Raw genomic sequence first — 25,626 nt, forward strand, 5'->3', positions numbered from 1 at the left:
AAGTTTTACATACCATTGTAAAATCGTAACAAACCGTGTAATAGAAAGTCATACAAACATATACTTATATTTATTTCCAGTACTTATTATTTATATTATATATAATATTTACAACTAAATATTATTTTTTCATTATAACTATTGTGCCTAGCGCCGTGTGGATTTATTTCAAAAAAGTAAATAGTGGATCTAGTGTCCAGGGTAATAAATGTGCGAAGCAGCTGAAATATAATACGACTAGTTTGATTAGACATCTGAATAGAACACACAAAATTGATTTAACTTTTGCTAATTATAATCGCACTAGAACAACGAGTGAGAAAGACAGTAAGACTTAATAATTTTTGTGTTTTATTATTCAATAAATTTGAATTCCCCGTGGCATTGGGATTTTATATATAAATTTATTAACTATAAAAATCATTGATCTTTTAAATTATAATCGATTGAAAACGAAAGAAACGATTCTTGTGCTCGACTAATTGATTCTTAGGATCGCAAAATATAAAATTGAAATCAATAAATTAACGAATACAACATGAATTGATTCACTCGCTTAGGCGGCTTGTAAGAAACAATTTCAATCATAGGCACAAAAATTACTTACTTTGATTTGATTTGTTAATGTTATGTCATTCAGAAGAACGTAATATATGCTTCAATTAAGCAGGGGAGTAACAAACATAATCTTGATTTTGTTATTTCAATTTTCCTATATCTGTAATAGAACTCGACAGTAAGTATTTAAACAATCTTAATTGATATTTCTTCAGGAGTCCCAGTTCTAGACATTTAAGTTCGGTATGTCGGAACCATCGGCACCATCTCCCCGCGAATCGCTTATCTTTGAAAATCAGGTGAAGTGTCTTTTATTATAAAATATATATGTTTCTGTGCAATTTGTAATTACGTTTTTATACCCTGAACAGGGTATATTACTTTTGCCACGAAGTTTGTAACACCCAGAAGGGCATGGATGATGATTGTCCAAGATATCGCTACAATTTTCGAACGAATTGTTCATATCAGACCACTATATTAAACAGCTATCATTGAAACTGACCGATCAAAATAAATTTTTGTATGGAAGTTTTTAGTATGGATTATTGCTTAAGATGTGATTTCAATCTTCGAACGAATTGTTAAGATCGGACCACTATAGCATACAGCTGTCAGATTTAACCACTATACAAATAATATATTATAAACAAATCAGATTAATTAATTATTTATACTGTGTAATTTGAGCTTTCAATAAAAATTATCTTATATCTGCCAAAAACTGTTTTGCTTGTGCCAAAAGTAAGGTGTGACATGTAGCTAATTGGGACAATAAGTTGAAAAATGTGTTAAGAATAGATACATAAGGAGCAAAAATATTATTTAATTAACCATAAACAAACAAATCCCTAATTATTCAAGATATATTATTATTTATTAATAATAATAGAGAACTATCTAAAGATAATTATTCAGTTTTAAAACCCTAATTAACTGATGGATAGGTACAAACCAAATCTAGGTAGAATAATAGGTAGGAAATAAATAGTTCGAAACGTAGGTAGAAAACATAACCTAGGTAAAAAAAATCTCGATAATGCCCCTTTTGTAGTTAACGCCTTAATATTTCAACTCAAATTACTTGATCAAATTTGGCATGGATCATTGGCCACGGTAACAATAAAATATCCTAAGAAATTTTTCTGATCTGACTAATGTATCACATAGTTGCCGTACAAACTGATCGATCTAAATAAATTTGTAAAGTAGAAAATTATGTTAAGAATATATACATAAGAGTAAGGAGCAAAAATATTATTTAATTACCCATAAAATAAATAAATCCCTAATTATTCAAGTTATATTATTATTCATTAATAATAATAGAGAACTATCTAAGGATAATTATTCAGTTTTAAAACCCTAATTAACTGATGGGTAGGTACAAAACAAAACCTAGGTAGAAGAGTAGGTAGGAAGTAAACATAGTTTGCAAGTTAGGTAGAAAGTATAACCTAGGTAAAAAAGAACCTCTACAATGCACTTTCTGTAATTAACACATTAGTATTCCTACGAAAGTTGCTTGATGATACCAAGAAGGGCAAAAGAGTTTACAGATGTGAAGTCGGGCTCTAAAACATTCAATAAATAGGACCCAACGCATCGGATCACTTCAGTTTACGCGAGCAGCTTAAACTTTCAACAACGCAAATAACTTTCAAAATCAACGAAAAAATCCTTTTTTTAAATAATACGCATTCTTTTAATTATATTATTATTACTTAATTTATTAATATTTTTTAATAATTTTTGAAAATGGCAAGAATATCTAGGCAATCGCAGGAACAAAGACGTCGCAATGCTCTGAATCGAAGCCGACGACAATATAGTCAAAATTTGGAAAATAATAGACAAAGGAACGCTGACTATATTTCAGAATTACGCAGCTCAAATTTGGAGTACCGCAATGAGGAGAGAACTCGTGATAGTTCTGCACGTTCCACTAGACGACAGAACCTACTTCACAGAGCTGAAGAGCAGCAGCGTAATACAGTAGGTCATTCAAATAGACGTTTGAATCCAGAATATAGAGCAGCGGAGCAGGAGCGCAACACAATGGGTCATTCAAACAGGCGCTTGGATCCGAAATATAGAGCAGCGGAGCAGGAGCGCGACACAATAGGACATTCGGTCAGGCGCTTGGATCCGGAATATAGAACTGAAGAGCAGGAACGCAACACCGCGGAACATTTAAATAGGAGAACCAATCCGGAATATAGAGCAGCGCAGCAGGAGCGCAACACAATGGGTCATTCAAACAGGCGCTTGGATCCGGAATACAGAGCAGCGGAGCAGGAGCGCGACACAATGGAACGTTCTGTACGGCGCCAAAATGCAATAATAAGAGAAGAAGAGAGGCAACGAGATGCAGCATTGAGGAAAAGTCGTCGAGAAGATCCAATAAGAAGACGTCGTAAGCAAATTTTAAATTCTTTTCAAAGAAGAGTGACCCGCCAGCAAACCAGTCAACAACTAGCAAACGAGCAGGAATCAACGTTGGAAAGAGTACAATTGCATAGATCGAATCCCGCAAATCGTCAGTTAGAAAGCGAGAGGCAAACCAGGAGGAATATAAGAAGACGTCGTGAACTTTCTCCTGATGCACAGCTAGAAGAACAAGAACGTCAACGTCGAGCTGCCAATATCTTTGATATGTACGCATTGTTGATAAAGAAAGGACCCACTGAAATATGCGTCTGTTGCGGTGGCACTTGGTTCCCTCATCAAGTGAAAAAACTAGAAAAATGTCAGACTTCAACAAAATTTGCGCGCTCAGAAGATGCTAGAAAAGTGAAGAAAAAAAAAATATTGGAGGCACTAAACTATCTGCTGGGTACAGAGCTCTACGTCAAGCATAATATCCAAATGTCAAGTGATTGGCTGGCAAATGCTGGAAACGAGGAAACTGTGCCATTTATTGCGGATCCTGCAGATGAGGCAGAAGTAAGAGACCTTCTTAATGCCCGTCAGGAAAATGTACCGCTTGAAATGGACGAGGATTTAAATCCAGGTGGTCAGGAGACTTTAATGAAAAGACACCGATGAAAATCGATCCATTGAACGGGTTGCAATGGCACCAGGACAAGGTAGATACCCAAGAGACGTTACAACCGACGACGATGCTCAGGAATTGTCGTATCCAACGATTTACTGCGGAAAAAAGAGGACAACTACAACAACTTATAGTAAAATTGCACGTTCTAAAATTCGACGCTATGATCGGCGATGTGTGCGCGTGGACGTGCTCCTGTATATTTATAAGTTCTACGAGTTGGAGCGCATTAAAAATGCAATTTCCATTTGCCTGCGTAAAAGTCTGGATTGAGGAATATAACTGCAGCAAATGTGAGGGATGAAAATTTTGTCAGCAACCTTATCCAGCATGATGAAGGCTATCATGTACTCAAAGGACTTCGACCCTCACCTGCACATTGGGAGGCTGAAAAGAAGAAAGTTTTAGCCATGATCCGCCAGTTTGGTTTGCCAACATTTTTTATCACAATGTCTGCTGCAGAAACAAAATGGCCTGAGTTGTTAGTCATATTGAAGAAACTGGTGGATAAAGTAGACATTTCGGAAGAGGAAGCTACTGCTCTATCAAGCTCTGAAAAGGCGAGACTGATAAGGACAGATGCAGTTACATGTTCCAGGTATTTCGACAATCGATTCCGCCAAATGCTAAAATTATTACAAAACGGGCTATTTGGAGAGAATTTAGTAGTCCGTTACTACTACAGAATTGAATTCCAGCATAGGGGATCACCACATTGTCATGGCATGTACTGGCTAAGTAACGCATCACAATTGGAAAGTGATGGAATCACCAACACAAATGATGTTGAAACATTCATCGATCGACACATCACAACCGATGGGGATGATTTGGACTTACTGGAATTCATTCAGTATCAAAAACACAGACATGGTCGAGCTTGCCTAAGAGACCTACATGGAAAACAAGTGTGCCGATTCAACATGCCATATCCGCCGATGCCACGGACAGAAATACTTTTCCCTCTGGAGAATGAGGAAGGTATTGAGCAACACAAAGCTCAATTCCAAAAAATACAGGAACTATTAACTCTAACGGATCTCCCAGAGGAAGAAATAATACGGTTGAACTGCTTCGAAAATTTTTTGGCGGATGAGCGAATCAACACTGACTATGAAGGATACAAGCTTGCTCTTCGCTCATCTGTCAAAAAGCCACACATTTTCCTAAAGAGAAAATTTTCAGACAGGCTTCTAAATGCCTATAATAAAAATATCCTTAAATTATATAGAGCAAATATGGACATTCAATTCATTCTGGACGCATACGCTTGCTGCAGCTATATCATTAATTATATAAATAAATCCAATAGAGGAGTATCAATATTATTGAGACAAGCCATGGAGGAAATAAATGCAGGGAATTTCTCCATTAAAAGAAAACTGCAGCACATCGGAAACAAATTTGTAAATGGATCGGAAATAACGGCTCAAGAAGCAGCTTATAATATTTTGGGACTGCATCTATCAGAAGCCAGTAATGGGGAAATATTTATAAATACATCACATCCAAACAACCGAGTAAGGATGATAAAGCCCCGACTTGAATTGAATGCTTTACAGGAGGACTCTACGAACATATGTGTGCCGAGTGTGCTGGAGCACTACTCTCAAAGGCCCGATCAATTGGAAGAACTATGCTTAGCAGATTTTGCAGCATGGTTCAGATTTTGCAAAACAAGCAGAAATGTTTCTGATAATAACGAAGAATACAACGAAGTAGAGAACGAGGATGACACGACAGCTGCACTTCCAATGGCATTAAAGGATGGATCAGGATTTCTAAGGAAAAGGAAGCTAGCCCTTATTCTGCGTTGGAAACGTTTTAGCGTTGAAAGTTCAAGAGCCGATTTCTTCAGAGAAACCGCCATGATGTTTCACCCATGGAGAAATGAGGAAACAGACTTATTAAATAATGACGTCGAGAGTATTTGCAATTCACACAAGGAGCAAATTGAGCTGAATAAGCTTATATATGACAAATTTTCATCGAACGAACTAGAACGGATTTTGGAAAACCTTCATGTCACAGCGGAAGAAACAGCTGATGATCGAGCTGCCTCACAACTTTTAGATCCCGAATTTAGAGCTCTAGCCGTTCCAGAGCAAACAGGAGACATTAATGTTTTTCAAGAGCACAACAATACAGAGGAAGAGGAAGAGGCGGTTCGATTAATTAAACTCCCACCTCTAATATTAGAAGACCATTTAATGGCAATGGTGCAGTCACTTAGCAAACAGAGGGAATATTTTGCTCATGTAATGCACAATGTCAGTAAAAGGGAAATCTTCTTCGAATATGTCGGAGGCGGTGCTGGAGAGGGCAAGAGTCGGCTTATAACAACTATATATCAATCGTTGACATTGCGAGCTAATAGTGTGCCAGGAATCAACCCCGAAACAGCCAAGGTGTTACTCTGCGCACCCACTGGCAAAGCAGCATTTGGAATTGGGGGCCTAACCCTTCATTCGGTTTTTTCACTCCCCGTCAACCAGTCTTCCGGCGATCTTCGGCCACTAAATAGTGACACATTAAACACAATTCATGCCAATCTCATAGATATTAGGCTTATTATAATTGACGAAATTTCAATGGTTGCAGCGAAGATGTTTGCATATTTAGATTGCGGCCTAAAGCAAATTTTCAGGAGCACCGCTTACTTTGGAGGCATACCAATTATCGTGTTTGGTGACTTAAAGCAGCTGCCACCAGTAGGAGATCGATGGATATTTGCGCCGAATAGGAATGATCATTACAGTACAATTACAGGAACACCGCTTTGGGATCAATTTCGGTACTTTGAGCTCACTGAAATAATGCGCCAGCGTGAAGATCAAGCATTTGCTATCGCTTTAAATAACATGTCAGAGGGAAATATGACACACGCTGACATCCAATTAATCAAAAGCAGGGAAAAGACCTCTAATGAGATACCGAACGAAGCCATCCATCTATTTTATTCAAATGCTGGAGCAAATGATTTTAATTTAACTAAACTGGCGAACGCGATGACCGAGGAGTTCATTTCGACTGCGAAGGATACAATTAAGTCAAGTTCCCTAACAGAACGCAGCAGGGCAAACATTTTAGAAGCTGTGAAGTGTTTTAAGCCATCAGAAACACAAGGAATGCTTTATACATTGCAGCTCAAGACTTCGATCAAATATATGGTGACAGTCAACATAAGCATAAGTGATGGTCTCGTCAATGGTGCTACGGGGGAACTAATGCAGATTGATTCCGAATCACATAGATCTGAAAGTTCAGTGGTGCGACTATGGATAAAATTCGCAGAATCAAGAGTTGGAAGTTTTGCACGTTCCAAGCAGCCTCACAGTCGCAATGCAGATTGGACACCAATCATGAGCGTGGTCCGATCATTCCAATACAAGAGAAATGAGCAAATAACCATAGAACGCAGACAGTTTCCGGTCATTCCAGGTGAAGCCATCACGATACATAAAAGTCAAGGTGGAACATACACACAAGTTGCTGTTCATCTAGAGGGTAGAGTAAGCAGACCAGCTTTATATGTAGGATGTAGCAGAGCCACAAGTGCCAATGGATTGTATATAATCGGGACATTTTCTCCCTTGAACCCATTTGGACCGCAGGATCCAATTAAAACTCAACTTAATAGGTTGAAGACAGAAGGAGCATTGACGACATGCTACAGATTTTTGACTGAAAAATCGGAACAACGTCTAGATATTTATTATCAAAATGTAAGGAGCCTAAACAAGCATATTGAAGATATCAGATCAGACAAGCTGATTTGTTCTGCTGATATTCTGTGCTTTGCCGAGACATGGGCCTTACCTCAAGAAGAATTCCCAATAGAAGGCTACAGTGTTATTGCACGTCTTGATGGAGAAACAAGTTCATCCCGACGACGCCCTGCCAACGGCTTTATAATATACTACAAGCAAGATAGGTGCCCAGGTCTATCAGAAGGATCATTTTCAAGAAACGACACCGGTTCAACAAACGTTTACCAACTGTTAAACGTAAACAATTCAACAGTTTCCATATCACTTGTGTATAGGAACCCCCGCTATAGACTTCCGGAATTTAGAAACCAAGTGGAAAATAATATCCGTCAGATAACTGAACAGTATAATGGACCGTCAGTAGTCCTTGGTGACTTTAACATATGTCGCCTAACAGCAACTGATGATTTGGAGGCTCGATTGCAACAGTTAGGATTTCAATCTTCATTGGCTAAGGTCGCCACAACAAAACAGGAAACAGCAATAGATTGGGTATGGACAAACATGGATTCTGCAATGACCTCATGTATCACATATGAAACACCATATAGTGACCATGACGGAATATTTTTAAGCTTTAGAAAATAGATATATTATATTATATATATATATAAATTTAAGTTTGTATTATAATATAAAGTGTAAGTCATAGATGTAATTATTGTAATTTATATATCATATAAAAAAGTATTATAGAATAATAAATATTATTATATGTTATATATTTTCTAATTTCTATAAATATTATAATTTGTTTTGTTTTCCATTAATTTAATGTGAATAATCAATCAGCTTAAAAAATTAAAATTTATGTAAATGTCTGAAAGATCTATTTACCTCAATAACTAACTTTAATTCGAATAGAAGATTGTTTATAGCAAAGAACCTGGCTAGAAAGAACTGGGAAAATGCTTTCCGTTGCATGCAAACCGTTGGCAAGTCACGTTTTCAAATGTAGTCATACATATAGTAGTTACTAAAAGAAATGCACCTGTGAAGGGTATTATAGCTTCGGCGCAGCCGAAGATAACGTTTTCTCTTGTTTCTTTTAAGGATTTATCAACGTCGCTATCATGAGGTGATCGGAACAAGCTTATCAGCAACTTGATAGCTGCTATAGCGAAAAGGAATGCTGCTGAGGTGAAGAGGCAACAGCAACATCAGGAGATGATGCAGGCCATCCAAGCCCTAACTAATACCATGACGGAGTTCAAAAGTATTTAAAAAAAAAACAATTGTTCACAATAAAATAATTTATATGAAAATTTTTGATACTTTTTAATTGAAAAGTTTTAATGAATTTCAAAAATTTATTACATGATTTTGTATTACAGTAATTAAAAAATATTCTATTACAATTTTGGATTGTTTGGTTTTTATTCATCCCAATTCCTTTTACAGAGGTGTATTTAAAATTATTAAAATTTATATAAAAAACTAGTAATTCAAGTATTTCAAAAGTCTAATGTGAGAATATTTATATTTTTAAATTGACTTCTGATAAATTTAAAAACTAAAGAGTTGAAAAATATCTGGATCCCGTTCTCTCACCTTCACGTATGTACTGCGAAGAGTAAATATTACTGATTGAATAATTAAAGTCATCTTCAACCCCGTCATCTATTTCGGTCAAAATATTGCCCGCTTTCATCATTAAGTTATCTGAAGTTTCGTGAGAATAGGGTAGAAACTCAGTGCTTCGGCAAGCATCTTAAGCGGGATTTTAAAACACCAAACGCTCTCTCTGCACAGTTCTTTCAGAATTGTGCAATTTGTTGTATTTCTGCTCTTTAGGGGTATTAGGTGCTCCTACTCTTGCTAAAATCCACGTGTATTTTGTGTATTAAATTAATTTTATAAAGGATTCTTCTTCTGTTCAAAATTTTTTAATAAACGAACCCTCGCTTAACAAAAATGGATCGCTAGCATCCCGTAGAGTTTTTAAATGACCCGCGAGTGATTATATATATTTTTATATGTATTGTATATTGTTTTTTTCCAAATAATTAAAATTTAGTTTGAATAAAGTTTAAGAGAAACAAGACTTTATTCATTGAAGTTTGTCTTTAGACTATTTTTACAATAGTTTATTCTTAAAAATGACATGTTCAATTATAAATAGAAAGAATATACAAATAAACATAAGTGGCCGTTTAATACCTTTTCAAGTGTGTTTTTGTTAAGCATGCTATTGCTTATTTGGTTTGTCAGCATTTTTCAAGTGTCATAACAACAAATACCATGGTTCGTGCTTAATTGGTTATTACTTTGACTTTGCTTATGAGAGGAAAAGTAATAACATTCAATAAGGCTTACTCGTAACTTTGAGTTCGGTAACATTTATGTTTTTGAAATTTGACCCACTTCTGTTTTTGTTTTAATATATTTTCTGGATCAGTGACGTTTGTATTTTTGTTATACATGTGTCATGAAATTTGATTTATTTATGAAGTTGTCTTATGGTTTTGTTTTAATACTTTTATATGATATCCTCTACAAGGTGCATTCCAAAGTAAACATGGCTTTTAAAAAAAAGACAGAACAAATGGTTTTATCAGCAAAATCAATTAATTTTATTTAAAATAGTCTGCTTCTACTTTAATACAGCTTTTTGCACGGTCCAAAAGCATGTCAAACGAGTGTTTTAGCTCGTTGCCCGGTATGGCCGCCAGTATGCCGGTGCAAGCCTTTTGAATGGCCTCCACGTCTGCATAACGCTTTCCTTTCATCGGCAAATGCATTTTTCCGAAAAGGTAGAAGTCGCACGGTGACATATCAGGTGAATACGGGGAGTGGTTGATTGTTAAAAAGTGATTTTTGGTCAAATAATCGGCCACAAGCGTCGATCGATGAGACGGCGCATTATCGTGCAACAAACGCCAACTTCCATCTTCGCGATATTCGGGCCGAACACGTCGAATACGGCGCACCAAACGCTTCACAACTCCAAGCTAGAATACCGCATTAAAGATTTGGCCGGGTGGAACAAATTCTTTGTGGACAATACCCTTGGAATCATAAAAACAAATCAGCATTGTCTTCACTTTTGACTTCTCCAGGCGCGATTTTTTGGGTTTCGGCTCATTTCTCATTTACGTCCTCGCGACCACTTTGAAAACGTTGAAACCACTCGTGCACTCTGCTACGGGATAGGCAATCATCAATTGAAACGTTTCGGTAAAAGTTTTACCAATTTTAAAACAAAATTTAATGTTGGCTCTTTGTTCGAAGCTCATTTTCGCACCGATGACAAAAACATACTGACACTTAAAACGCAATAACTTCACTTCCAATATATGAAATGTCATGAAATTTTTACTGGAAGTCGATAAAGGATAGTAGATTCTAACGCACTTGTCGACATATAGTTGGCGCCACTAGAGTTTACTTTGTTACTTTTTTACTGTTTACTTTGGAACGCACCTTGTATATTGGAGATATCGGATTCATGTTTATATGTAAGTGTTTGGGGAAGTACATACGCAACTCCTCCATCCCTGGACAAAGGATTTTCCTGAATTCCTTAATAATTTATTTTGCAATGATTGCACAATTATGTTGTTAAAATAGCTATTGCTACTAGTACTACCTTTGTCGGTACACCGTATGTTACAATTTTATTAGTATATTTTATTTCTTTTAGATTTTGATTCGAAGTTAATTTTCATTCCTCTAATGTGAGAATAGCATTAAAAGTGATATTTTTATATTGTGGTAGTATATGTTTGTCAATAAATATTTTGAAATTGATTGAAAATTTCTGATTTCCTAATTCTATTGAGCAATTATTATATTTTATTACATAATTTCCATTTAATTGTAATGTTTCCAAGCTATAATTATTTTGAATTAGGTAATTTTTTGCATATTTAACATTTATGGTTTCATCAATATTATTAATTATTTCTCAGATTATATACATATATTTGTAATTATAATAATAATAATATCCCAACGATTACCCTCCTCCCGCCCAACCGACTCGAGGGGCACAATCCGCATACGTGCGGAATTAGCGAGTCAGAAAAGGCAAGAGAGTTTTTTAAGTGTAGAGATCCTGCTCAGCTACAGAAACAAAAATTTCAACAGCTAAGATTTATAGTTACGATATAATAAATTGTTACATTTTTATTTATTAAGAGAAAACAATAAAGTCTTTTTAATTTTGAAAAGTGAGTCAGTTAAGTCAAATGTGCTGGAATGAGAATTAAAATCATGACATATACGGCCAAATGGTTCGTTTAGTTCGAAATTTGATCTACAGGATTTTAACAGTAAAGGTCTAAACTGCCTCGAAAAGCGAACCGGGATATTAAATTTAATTTCAGACCGAAGAAAAGAACTGCAAACTGATTCAAGATTTTCACTAAGAATATTACAATATTATTATTTTCTTAAGAAAATTAACTCCACGACTGCGACAGTTATATTTATATAAGAAGTGTGTTCAAAGGAAAAGATGAATTTTTAATTCTTTCGGACAGTACTTATTTATTCATCAGTGTCAATGTCTCGATTAATAATAACATTAAAAGTAAAATATCTTCCATTGCAAATTTATTTCCGCAGTTATGCACAATCAGATGCTTTATTTGAACAGAGTCCTTCCAAGAGCATTTGACATCTGGATAATTTATCAAGAAAAGAGCATTTTATTTTTGACACAGAATTCGAAAATCTTGCTAATACTATGTTAGATTACATTTCAACTCTTCACGAATCAAGGCGGGTCTCACTGCCTTTGTAGATTTATCAAACAGCTGTTTTTGACATTCAATAAATCACATTGTGTCATATCATCATATTGTCTTATTTTTTTATGACTGTCATATCAACACTAATTGTTTCTCATGCAAAAATACGACAAATACAACACGGCGAGGTATATTTTTTGAGTGTGCAATTCTATCAGCTGTATCTGTTTACTTCATTTATTATTGACGTTTAAGTGTCTAAAATTAATAAATTAAATAAATTTCATCAATCTCTTTAATAATATGAAAGCCAGCCACGTTATTCACGTAAAATAAGTTGAAGAGTAGTTAAATATAACAAGTAAGAAAGTTTTACGTTCGTGTGTAACCGAACATTTTATACTCTCGCAACATGGATCAAAGCTCGGCCAATTACTTCAGGTGTTGGCAAAATTTTATATTAAAGAAGGTGTTGATCTGTTTCAACCAATTTTTGACACAAATACATACTATTATCGAGAGTTTCATTTATACATTTTATTATATAAATTTTAATTATATATCTTACGCATTGATCGATATTTTCGGTAAAAAGTCAGCTTTAGGCACTGGGATCCACATATTCAGTACCTAGGGACCGAACAGTTTTGATTCGATTTAGAAAATTTTTGTCCCTCCAATCGGCGAGGTCGCGGCGATGGGATGTAGTTAGTCGACCACTGTCGCGTCTCGCGGTGCGGTGAAGGAGTGGGTGATGTTGCTCACCGCATATCTGACAAAGGCCCCTTGACTCACATGCGGTTGTTGTATGGGTGTGCGCCAAACAATTCAGGCAGTGGCCATGTGCCTGGGCGATTTGCTGTCGTTGGACTGGTGACATACCTTTAAATATGCCGCAATGTTGCAACTGGTGTGGGCGACGACATAGCGGACATCCAAGGCGGTGCTGCTCCGCAGACAGCGATGTTGACGGGGTTAGTGGCCGCGTGCTACTACGAGGAGCGATTGGAGGGGCTGTGGTAGCCGTAGTTCGGGGTACAGGATTTGTCCCAGGGCGTGGCACATTAACGGCCGAACGTATTGCTGGCGTTGGTGTTGGTGCATTTCCGTCCATAATGATCTATATGGGGAAAAAGTTATTTAGATTATAAATTTGTCTCATGATTGAGTTGGAATGGTGGAATTTTGGGCCACGTTAAGTGGCATAATGGGTCGTTAGTCCGATCGACCTTTTACCGGATTTAGGTTTTTGTTTTTGATTTATTAATTTTAGCGGTTTTTGGTTCTTATCGGGTTATTATTTACGGTTGTTCGGTATTATCGGCTGTGGGTAAAAAGCATCGCTTTACGAGCGGTCTAGTTAGTGTTCCGGTTTGCGTACGGAGATTGACTACTCGGATGTGACCGTCGGAACCATGGTGAAGGTTTTCTATGCGGCCAAGCCGCCATTCGGTAAGGGGGAGACAATCATCGTGTACTAGCACGCAATCTCCAAGCTTCGGCGCCTTTTCTGGAGCTTTCCAGGGGTACCTCTTGTGGAGGTCCTTTAGATAATATTCTTTCCATCGGCGGCTAAAATTGTGATGGAGAATTTTGATTCTTTCCCATCGGTTTAATAAGGATAGCGACTCCACGTCTGGCTCAGGTATGGCCAGAATGGGTGCTCCTTTGAGAAAATGCCCAGGAGTTAGGGCGGTGAAATCGGAGGGATCTTGCGAGAGGATTGTGATTGGCCGTGAATTGAGTCCGGCTTCAATTCGAATTAATAAGGTCGTGAATTCTTCATAATTAAACTTGTAGTTTCCAGCTACTTTTTTGAAGTGGGATTTGAAGCTTTTTACAGCTGATTCCCATAAACCACCCATATGAGGAGCGCTTGGGGGGATAAACTGCCAATTAATGCCTTGAGGTGCGTACTTCTGTACAATCTCAGGTGAGACTTGTTTGATAAAGTCCACAAACTGTTTCTCAGTGGCTCCAATAAACGTTTTGCCGTTGTCACTCATTATTTTTGAAGGAAAACCACGCCGTCCGACGAAGCGAGCGAATGCCGCGAGAAAATCCTCTGTTGTCAGATTTATACATAGCTCAAGGTGAACAGCTTTTGTCGTAAAACAAAAAAAAACTGCCACATAGCCTTTCATTAAAGTGGGAGATCTTAACATTGAAGCCTTAACTGGAAAGGCCCAGCAAAATCGACACCTGTTGTTGTAAAGGGCAGAGCAAAGTTGCAGCGTTCAGGTAGAAGTACTGCTATTATCTGCGATCGCATTTTTTGCTTGCACATGTAAATGCACTTCTTTATTTGAGGCTTAAGACGGGGAATATAAAACTCTTAGCGGACTATTTGTTGCATGAGGGGGTGCTCGGCGTGTAGCATCAGTATGTGGACATAATGCAGATATAATGTGGCAAGCCGTGCTTTTTTTGGTATTATTATGGGATGTAGTTCGTGGTATGTCAGGCTGGAGTTGACAAGCCGACCATTCGCCCGAAGCAAACCCTTTGTGTCCAGAAATGGATTTAGTACTAAAAGTGAGCTCTTTTTATCGATTGGCTTCGAATCTTTTAGCAATGATATTTCTCGGCTGAAGTAGCGCGTTTGAGTAGATGCGCTAAGAGCGCCTTTTGCTTTTTGTAAGTGTAGGTGCGTTAATGTATCGCATTGGGGGTATATTGGAGGTGTTCCGTTAACTTTAGTTTTGAGCTGCTCTATAAATTTGATCATGTAGGCAACTACTATGAGGGCTCGGGGGAACGATGAGAATCGCTCAAGGATGTCAGTATCATCCGATGTTGCATGAAAGGAGTCGATTTTTCGATTTTCTGGGGCAATTATATTGCGCATGGGCGCTTGTGGCCAAGAATCGGGAGATTCTGTTAACCAGCAGGGGCCACTCCACCAGAGAGTGGTGGTGGCAAGATGCAGGGGTTTGCACCCTCTTGTACCTAGATCAGCAGGATTATCAGCACTGGCCACATGTCGCCAAGTGGCTGATCTTACTAGGTCAAGGATTTGAGACGTTCGGTTGGAAATATACGTCTTCCATGCATGTGGTGTTTTTTCTAACCAGGCTAGTACAATTTCGGAATCGGACCATAGATATAATTTATATTGTGCCATGTATAAATGCGTTTATACGATGGACACGAGTTTGGCTAGTAGTAGCGCTCCACATAAGTCGAGGCAGACTTATTGTTTTTAAAGGAGCCACTTTTGCTTTTGCTACTAGTAAGTGGCATGTGGTCGCAGTGTCGTTTTGTGTGCGAACATATATAGTTGCGCAATATGCCTTTTCAGAAGCGTCACAGAAGCAGTGTAGTTCGACTTTGTGCTCTGGGGCATAATTTACCCATCGTGGGATTTGTATCTGTGAGATGTCATGTAGATTGCTCGCAAACTGGGACCACTTTTCTAAACGCAGTGGTTTTACTTGTTCGTCCCAGTCGGTTCCATCTAGCCATAATTCTTGTATTAGGATTTTGACTTGTATTATAACTGGCGAAAGCCATCCTGCGGGGTCGAAAAGTTTCGCCACAGAGGATAGAACTTGTCGCTTTGTTATGGCGGATAACGCAGATATTGACTCTGTCGTGTATGAAAACTGGTCAGATATCGCATTCCATTGGATTCCCAGAGTTTTTGTTGTACTTTCCTTTTCGAATTTAAGGAAATTAGTATCTAACAAATTTTCATGTGGTATATTTTTTAAAATATTAGGGTGGTTCGCCGTTATCTTTTTCAACAGAAACCCTGCGGTTTTGAGGGCTTTTACCACTTGTGATAGTGACTCGTATGCTTGTGGAAGACTGTGACTTCCAGACAAGATATCGTCTACATATGTTTGTGTTTTTAACACTTGCGTTGCCAGAGGAAATTCTGACTTGGTATTTTCTGCCAAATCGTGTAGTGTTCGAATGGCTAAATATGTAGCACAGTAGACGCCAAAGGTAACTGTTCTCAATTTGTAGTCGCGGAGTGGACTACTGGGAGATTTTCGGAAAATAATTCACTAAAAATCTTGATCGTCTTTATGTATGACTATTTGTCTATACATTTTTTCGACGTCTCCGTTAAATACGTATTTGAATATACGCCAATTTAATATAAGCAGCATTAAATCTGGTTGGAGCGTGGGTCCCGTAAGTAGAATATCATTTAGGGAATTTCCCGAACTAGTGAATCTTGATGCATTAAAGACAACTCTTACTTTAGTTGTTTTTTTGTCTGGCTTTACTACTGCATGGTGCGGCAAGTAAAATGAGTAGTATTTGCCGTTGATGATTTTTCGCATGGGCTTATTTCCTTCATGTGGTCTAAATGGAGGTATTCTTCCAACACACCATCATATTCTGGTTTGAGTTCGCCTTTTTTAAGTAGGTTTTTTTCCATACTTTGAAACTGCTGTATTGCAGAGGTGCGAGAGTGGCCTAAGGCGATTGTGTTGGGAAATTGTTGTTTTAATGGTAGTCGTACGACGTACCGACCATTATCCGATCTAGTTGTTGTGTCTTTGTAAAAGTCTTCACAATACTGATTTTCTGGGGTTGTAATAGAAATGGAGGAGAGTTCTTCTAACTCCCAAAATTTTTTAAATTGTGAATTGAGGTATTCGTTTGAGATTTCCTCAACTTGAGTGGTCATAGTGATAACTGGTTCCGTAACTAGTCCACTTAAGATCCAACTGAAAATGGTATTTTGTGCCAATAGGGTATTTGAAATTTTCTCAATACCTTCGAGTATTATCTGTGGTATGAGATCGCTGCCTAATAGAAGATCTACTTGAGCAGGAGTGTTGCAGTTGGGATCTGCTAGTTTTAGGTGTGAAACCTTTTGCCAATGCTTGCTATTTATGTGATAGCTTGGAAGCAAATTTGTAAGTTGCGGTAAGACTATAGTTTCTGCTTGTATGTGCTTATCCGCTTGGGGGTAAATTAAGGTAAAGGGGCAGATTTTATTTGAGTTTGGGACTACTCTTCCGCCCATTCCCGTGATTTCAAAATTGGCTAGTTTTGTTGGCAATTGTAGCCTATTTTGAGTTCTAGACGCTATGAAAGATCGTTGTGATCCTCGGTCTATTAAGGCCCAGAGTTTAAACAGTTCTCCTCGGTGATCGATGGAGACGACTGCTGTTGGTAGTAGTACTCTACTTTGATTTTCGCTGTGTAGCGTTTGGGTTTTTAATGCCTTTGAGCAGCATGGTGCTTCTTGACAATTATCGGGATTTCGCACTTCGGGATTTGCTGTTGCAACTAAACCCGTCGCTCTTTTCATATTTGCGCTGTTTGGGGGTGAGCTGGAAAATGTGTTATAATGAAGCATAGAATGATGTCGTTTATGACAATAAACACAATTAAATTTGCTTTCGCACTCTTTAAGTGTATGTGCATGTGATAGGCAATTTGTACAAAGTCTTTTTGTTTTTACAAAATTGTTTCGGTCGATAATATTCAATTTTTTGAATCTCTCGCAAGATTTGAGCTTATGCCCTCCTGTACATAGTTCGCATGACGTTTGTTTGTACTGTTCGGATGTGAACGTTTGATTTCTGAAGAAGCTTCTATTTAAATTGTTGTTGCTACTGGCTTGGGGTCTGTGGAAGCTTCTATTTAGGTCGTGTTAAACAGTTTTCGTTCTGACCATTTTTTTATCTACCCTTTCTGCGATTTCTTACTGGGTAGTTAGGAAATCTTTCATTTGTTGCCACGTGGGGCATTTTCTTCGTGATGAGAGCGATTGCTCCCATAGAAGTAATGATTTTTCTGGTAATGTGGTAGTGCATATGTTTACATATTCCCACTATTGGATACAAGCTGTCAGTGGGAATATTTTGTGTCGATAAAACCGACAAACAATTTGAAACAGTGGATTGAAGTTTGATAAATTCTTCACTTGTTTCCTTTTGAATTTTTGGCAAGTTCATTAATATCGATATTTGCTTATCGACCAATATTTTTTCGTTTTCGAATCTTGATTTAAGAGCTTCCCAAGCCATATTGAAATTATCGTCATTTAGTGCGAACTGTTTTACTATTACGCCTGCTTGACCTTTTGTTTTGTATCGGAGGTGATACAATTTTTGTGCATTTGTTAATTTTGGATGGTTTATGCAAACGGCAGTAAACATGTTTCGGAAGGACGGCCATTGTTCATAACCACCATGAAATATTTCTGTATCACATGTGGGCACCTTGAGATGGATGCCTGAACTTGCCTCATGACTTTGTACTTGTGGCAGATCTACTCGCTGATGTGGAATAGGTGCAATTGTTTTTATTAGCTTAAGTTGATCGAAAATCATTGCTTTAGTTTCTTCGAACTGGTCTAACCAGTTTTCGTATTTGGCGTAAGCCGAAGATTTGAAATTTTCTGGTAAATCTGAGTCGTCAGATTCTACGATTGCGTCATACGCAGCTTGGAGACGTGTCCAAAAATTGTCAAGATTGTCTTTTTTGATTTCTAATACCGATTCAGAATATTCCTGAATCGGCGAAGATGAGAATCTAGTGCAGTATCTTATTAAACTGTCACTTTCCGAAATGAATTTAGTGTAAGAAATGTCTTTACCCCTCTTTTGCTTTGTAGCACCTTGCTTTGAGCGTGTAGCTTCTGCAGGTGTACATGGACTTTTATCATCTGAAATCATCTTTGGTACTTTTAACAATTGAGATGTTTTTGATTCTTTTGAGTCTGAGCTCATTTAAAAATTGTATAAAATAAATTAAAAATTCCTCAGTGTCGACTGATGGATAATTCAGGAAATTTTTTCGTATATAGAAATGTGTGACCGAAAGCTCTTTTTAGTGAATAGAGTTTTCCACTTTGAACAAAATTAAGATTAATTTTCGTATATATGTACAACCGTAAAAAATTTTTTTTTGGTAATTAAAGTTTTTAATTTAAAATAAATAACTGAAATACCCGGATTTAGATGTAATAGATACCGGTTCGTATTTATTTTTATACTCTCGCAACGTGTTGCTACAGAGTATAATAGTTTTGTTCGCCTAACGGTTGTTTGTATCACCTAAAACTAATCGAGTTAGATATAGGGTTATGTATATATAAATGATCAGGATGAAGAGACGAGTTGAAATCCGGGTGACTGTCTGTCCGTCCGTCTGTCTGTCCGTCCGTCCGTCCGTCCGTCCGTGCAAGCTCTAACTTGAGTAAAAATTGAGATATCTTTATGAAACTTGGTAGACATGTTTCTTGATACCGTAAGACGATTGGTGTTGCAGATGGGCGTAATCGGACCAAATTTTATCTCTGGGATGGTATGAGATGACTTTATAGGAACCGCGTTCAAAATTAGACAGTGGGCGTGGCATAGCCCACTTTTAGGTGAAAACCCATATCTTGAGATCTGCTCAACCGATTTCAACCAAATTCGGTGCATAACGTTCTTTTCATGTTTCTATGTCATAGTGCGAAAATGGGCGAAATCGGATTACAACCACGCTTACTTCCCATGTAACACCATTTTCAATTCCATCTGATTCTTTCACTTTCCACTATGCAAATCAGGTAACAATGATTATATCGGGGTAAAACTTTGCGTGAATAATGCAATTAAAGTATGCCACCTTGCGGCCAAAAATTGTCTAAATCGAACCAAAACTGTTGAAACCCCTAAGTACTAAATATATGGACCCCATTGCCTATAGTTGACCTTCTACCGAAAATATCAGTCAATCCACAAAGAAATCTCAAACGAGTATACCATTTGACTTTGCGAGAGTATAAAATGTTCGGTTACATCCGAACTTAGCCCTTCCTTACTTGTTTTTTTTTTCTTTTTTTTCCTTTAACTTCGTTTATTGTATATATGTATGTATATTTATTTTGCCTTTTATGCTTTAAGTTTGACTTTTCCTTTGCTCACATATATTTCGCAATCCTGCTTACTGCTTAATTAAGCGTAAGGGGTATTGCCGGAAAAATTTGTAAGTATTGAAATACTTAAATTTGGGATTTTTTTTGTTTTTGTATATTGTGTTTTAATACACGAAGGTAAGCAGGTAGTCAATTATTATATATTATATACATATATGTCTGTCGTATATATGTATGTGTATGAATGTACATATATAATACAATAAACGGTTTTTCGTTATTTTAACCCGCAATTTAAAACCGGTAAGTTAGACCAAATTGGCACCCGTTACCAAGATATTGAACGGTTTTTTAATGTTTTATTACAGTTTTTTGTACAAAATATAAACTGTAATTCGCAATGAATATACATATGTATGTGCATAAATATAAGAAAAGGAATCGAATGGACTCACTTTGATTTCCTCCAAGGGCTTTTGGGGAATATATGTATTGCGTGTATACTTGTATACAATAGTTACGTGTATGTACGTCTATGTGTTCTTCTGTGTTTCTTTCCAATTCCTTTGTCCTCTGTTGTTTCTGATTTTGCGTGCTAGGTGTTGCTTTTTGTGGTGTTTTTTGTTACTCCGCGCCCGAATGTATATTTGTATATGATATTAAATTTGTTGTTAGGATCGCGCCCGGTGGGATTATTTTCGCACCCGTTTTGTTTTTATTGTTGTTATTTAAATGTAATTTAAAATGTAATTTAAGCTTTTATCTCTTTTTTTTTTGGGTTTTGTCACACCAATTTTTAGCCACTTATTTTTTGTTGTTAATATGCACATAAGGGTTTTTTATTTTTTCTCAAGGAAAACACCGTGTATATGTGTATATATATAACTTTCTGTATATATGTGTTTAATACACTTCACCGCACTTTGTATGTTTTTTGTTTTTCCTCTTATTTTTTTTTTTTTTTTTGTAAACACTGACTGCAATTGTTCGTCTCTGTAGATATCTTTTTGTTTTCACTATCCCACTGCACTTTGCGTTTTGTTCACGTTATGAACGTTCAATATATATATATATATATATTTTTTTTTTTTTTGTTAAACACCCATAGTGCCGTCCACTAGGGCTCGAAGGACCATAGTTAATTCCAACCTTTTGGAATTATTGACTCACCACTCACTAAGTGTATAATAATAAAATGTGCTTAAAAAATAGGCGGGAATCTTCACGTTGACGAGGTGTCTGCTTCGAAACTGATACGCGGCGGGAATCTTCACGATGACGAGGTGTCTGCTTCGAACTTGATACGCAAAAGAGCGGCAGCCGCTTCCAGTGTTTTGGTTTTGTTGATGGTTGGAGGGGTGATCGGCCGGTGTGTTGGATATCCTGGGTAGTAGTGTCGTTATGTGAGGTGTATGTTGCGTAAGGTGAGGTGGTGAATGTTGCGAGAGGTGATGTGGTGAATGTTTCGGATGTGTGATGTAAATTGTGTTAGTTGATGTGTAGATTATGTTAGGTGTGTTGGTGTGTATGTTTTCGGACGACGTAGGCTCATTTAGCCACTTATAATGCTGTCCTCGACAACCGCGGCGGGTATAACCGAATACCGCTTGGTGGACCACAGCTTAGTGCTTCCATGTCGAAGGCGAGGGGCCTGCCTAAAAATATACAATTTATACTTAAAAATAATATTTAACTTTTAACCCACCTGTATTTATTTGTAAAGTTGTGTAATTTGATTTTTATTTCTGTGGCCGTATAATTGTGGCCCGCTGTTCTCATTTGTCTCGCCATCTTCTTGTAGAAGTGGCTGTTCTTCCTGGTCGGCCGAAGTTGTGGTATTTTTTCTTGCCACAACTGCGGCAAATCGACTTCGGCAGTCTCGTCCCACATTACTCTCCTTTTTTATTTAAAATTCCGGTAGCACCACCTTCCATTTTTGCTTGTTTTTTTTTAAAGCTAAATTGGTTGTTGCACGTTTATTTTTAAGTTTTTTCACTTTGACAGTTCATAGTGCTAAAATCAGCTTGATAATTTAACTACTGACAAACCGATGGCGATATCAGAGCATATAAATCAGAGTTACATACGGAGATTTCATGTTGATTAGTTTCAAATCACCTCGGTGAGATGATTAACAAGTGTAATTTTTGTATGTTTTTATTTTGCTAAATCCAGAGGATTAGTGAGATAAACCACTCAACAGCCTAAATCTAATGATTAAGGGTCGGTCGGAACATGGTATAAGATGGTCTATCTTGATAAATCAGTACGATGTTGAATTTGTCAAGTGCACAGAATAGGGGTGTAAGTATAAATAAAAACTATGAATATGTAATACAAGTATATACATATGTATGTTAAGTGATTTTGAATTTGCTTACCTCGTAGAACGTGCACAGTAATACTTACTGCTCTGGCATTTGAAGGAGCACAAGTATAGTTACCTGCATGATGAAAATTTACTACCTCTAAATTCAATATGCTGGATGTAGGTGATAATAAATATGGAAATAGCTGAGACTTAGACATCTTTGTTTTGTTAGTAATATGTTCTTTGTCCTTGCTTTCACTCCGTTCACTGTTAAGTTTTTTATTCGATAGAATTAAAGAGTTTTCTGAATTTTGAGTTCCTCTTGGTATAGCGGTATCCACCACTGCAGTCGAAGTAACAGAAAACCCCTCTTGTTCATCATAGTTAACCATTTTGTTGTTATGATACCTGTAATAAATCAAATGTATAAGCCAATTTAGTGCCGGTAAGGTCATTTATAATGTAAATTATGTATTCTAATAAATTCAATAAATATAATTTTGCCAACTTCTTATGTTGGCAGAATATGAAAATATTTGAAAAGGAAAAATTATGTAATGAAATTGAAAAGTAATGTACATATTTACGTTATTATATTTTATATCAAATTAATTTTTATTTACTTGCATCCGATTTATGAAAAAAAAAATACTTTTTTTGATAAATTAGGAAAACGATAATAAAAAAAACAGGTAAGGAAGTTCTAAGTTCGGGTGAAACCAAACATTTTATGCTCTTGCAAGGATAAAAGCAAAGAAAATACCCTCAGGTTTTTGAAAACTCCATAAATAAAACTTTTGCGAAACAATTCAACATTCATTATTCGACAAAATCGTCAATGGGTTACAGTCAAATTTGTATTTTAAAAAATTGCATTAAGATCTTCTTAAAAAGATATATATGGGATATACACTCAACTGAAGAAGCTGAATTAAATACAGGGTGGCTCACGAATCGTGCTACAAAAACAAACCCTAATAACTTTTTCTTAATCAATGCATTACATTTATTATTTTTTGCTGTTAAGCAAATTTTATTTTTAGACGACAGTGTGTCAAGTTATAGTCTTCTTCGGCCATTTCAATAATTTTTTGGCAGAATTCCAGACGAATAGGCGAATGTAGAGAGTTCAAACAGCTTGTTATTTGAACTTTGTACGGAAACAGGCTTAAGTCATCATACATTATTCGTTGTAATGACCGTCTGCTAACTCCAAGTTGCAAGTGGAAACTCTTGGATTTGCCTGAATTGACGATGCAACATCCGCCATTGTTTCTTGAATACGAACATACGGATTTAGATAGAACGATCTTCTTACGATACTTCCAGATTTAGCAAGCATGATTATTTCTAGATTTGATTCTCTCCATATAAGGCAATTTTGCTCGTTTACATTTCCGTTTAAATCCAAATGGGCCTCACCAGACATAAACAAACAATGTATCAAGTTATTGTCTTCTTCGGCCATTTCAATAATTTTTTGCCTGAATTGAATACACTTCTTGCAATACTTCCAGATTCAGAAAACATGTTTGCATAGTACCGCTGCACTATCCAAACGCTTTTTGTCCGGTATCCCAAGGATTCATTTTTAAAAACCTAAATAATAACCTGCTAAAGAAAAAAACAATTAAGTCGATTACTCACACAGAAAAAAAGTTATTACTGTTTGTTTTGTATATCACGGATTGACCGATATTTTCGGCATAAAGTCAGCCATAGGCCCTGGAGTTCACATTTCCAGTATCTGAGGGCTTCAATATTGCTCCGTTTGGAACATTTTTAGACCTGAGATGGCATACCTTAAAAGAAATATTCGTGCAAATTTTTATACCGATACATTTAGTGCTTGATTTGTATAGTGGAAAGTGAAAAAATCGGATGGAATTTGAAATTGTTTTATATAGGAAGTACGAGTGGTTACTGTCAAATTCCGCCAGTTTTCGCACTGTAAGATGGTAAGATTTGGTGGAAATTGCTAGAGTAGGTTCAGAAATATGTGGTATAACCTAAATGTTGGCGGTACCATGCCCATTGTCCAATTTTAACACTTGCTTCAATTAGGTCATTTTGTGTCCTCCTGGATGCAAAATTTAATGTCTCTGACGCACTTCGTGATCGTAATTTTAGTAGTTTTTAACAAAACACTTATATAGGGATTGGACGGGGTTATCATCCGAGATATAGATTGTTGAGATATATAGATTAAACATATTAGGGACAGAGTCACGCCCACTTTAAATATATATTTATTTTCAACCCACAGGTACTCCTCATTATTTCGATTCGTTGTACCGTGTTATTACGGTTTTGTATCTTAATTTTCGTCCTAGTGGTCCAATTACGCCCTTCTAAAAACTCGTCCTCACTTTTTTGTCAAGCAACACGTGTACAAAGTTTCATTAAGGTGTCTTAATTTTAACTCAATTTATCGCTTGCACGGACGGACAGACAGACAGTCACTCGGATTTCAACTCATCTCATGCTACTGATCATTCATATATATGGTATTTAACTCTATATCTTACTCGATTATTTTTAGGTGATACTTATAGCCATTAAGGTGAACAAAACAATAATACTCTGTAGCAATATGTTGCAAGAGTATACAAATTCCTTACATTGATTTTATACTTTAATATATAATATTTTATGGTTTAAATCAGGGTGATCACACTCTAACTCCATTTAGCTCTCAACAACATCAAGTGACTCCGTTTAACTCCGAACAACATCATTTACAGAAAGCCAGCATTTTTAGGAACAATACGCAAAACAATCACTGCAAGCAAGTGTCTTGCGATTGCGCCATGTGGTTGCTCACTCAAAACTAACTGGACAAAACCCGATCATTGACTTGCATTCATTTTGCCAGAGAATGTTAATGAATAGAGAAGGCGCAAATGTTAAATCAAATATTTTTGTGTACTAATTTTTAATTCCAGATGAGGGAACATTGAAAAACATAACTTCGAACAAGTAAGGAAGGGCTAAGTTCGGATGTAACCGAACATTTTATACTCTCGCAAAGTCAAATGGTATACTCGTTTGAGATTTCTTTGTGGATTGGCTGATATTTTCGGTAGAAGGTCAACTATAGGCACTGGGGTCCACATATTTAGTAATTAGGGGCTTTAACCATTTTTATTTCGATTTAGACAATTTTTGGTCACAAGGTGGCATACATTAAACGTATTATTCACGCAAAGTTTTACCCCGATATAATTATTGTTGCTTGATATGCATAATGGAAAGTGAAAGAATCAGATGGAACTGAAAATGGTGTTATATGGGAAATAGGCGTGGTTGTAGTCCGATTTAGATCCTTAATAAAAAAAAATTGTAAGACGGGTGTATATTCCCGCATAATAAACTGATCACATAAGCCGTATTAGTAAGAA

At 36.7% G+C, this 25,626-nt stretch overlaps 1 protein-coding gene across 2 annotated transcripts in view; it reads right to left on the minus strand.

Moving 5' to 3' along the window:
• The window catches only part of dpr19 (defective proboscis extension response 19), a 334,249-nt gene that overhangs the window by 81,222 nt on the left and 227,401 nt on the right, over window positions 1–25,626 (minus strand). For both annotated transcript variants that reach the window (XM_070106627.1, XM_070106628.1), the window contains exon 6: window positions 22,296–22,633. In XM_070106627.1, the coding sequence (XP_069962728.1) occupies window positions 22,296–22,633 (338 nt within the window). The remainder of the gene's footprint in view (window positions 1–22,295; window positions 22,634–25,626) is intronic.

This window comes from Bactrocera oleae, chromosome 3 (genome assembly GCF_042242935.1).
Source record: "Bactrocera oleae isolate idBacOlea1 chromosome 3, idBacOlea1, whole genome shotgun sequence".
In the NCBI taxonomy this organism is placed as follows: domain Eukaryota; kingdom Metazoa; phylum Arthropoda; class Insecta; order Diptera; family Tephritidae; genus Bactrocera; species Bactrocera oleae.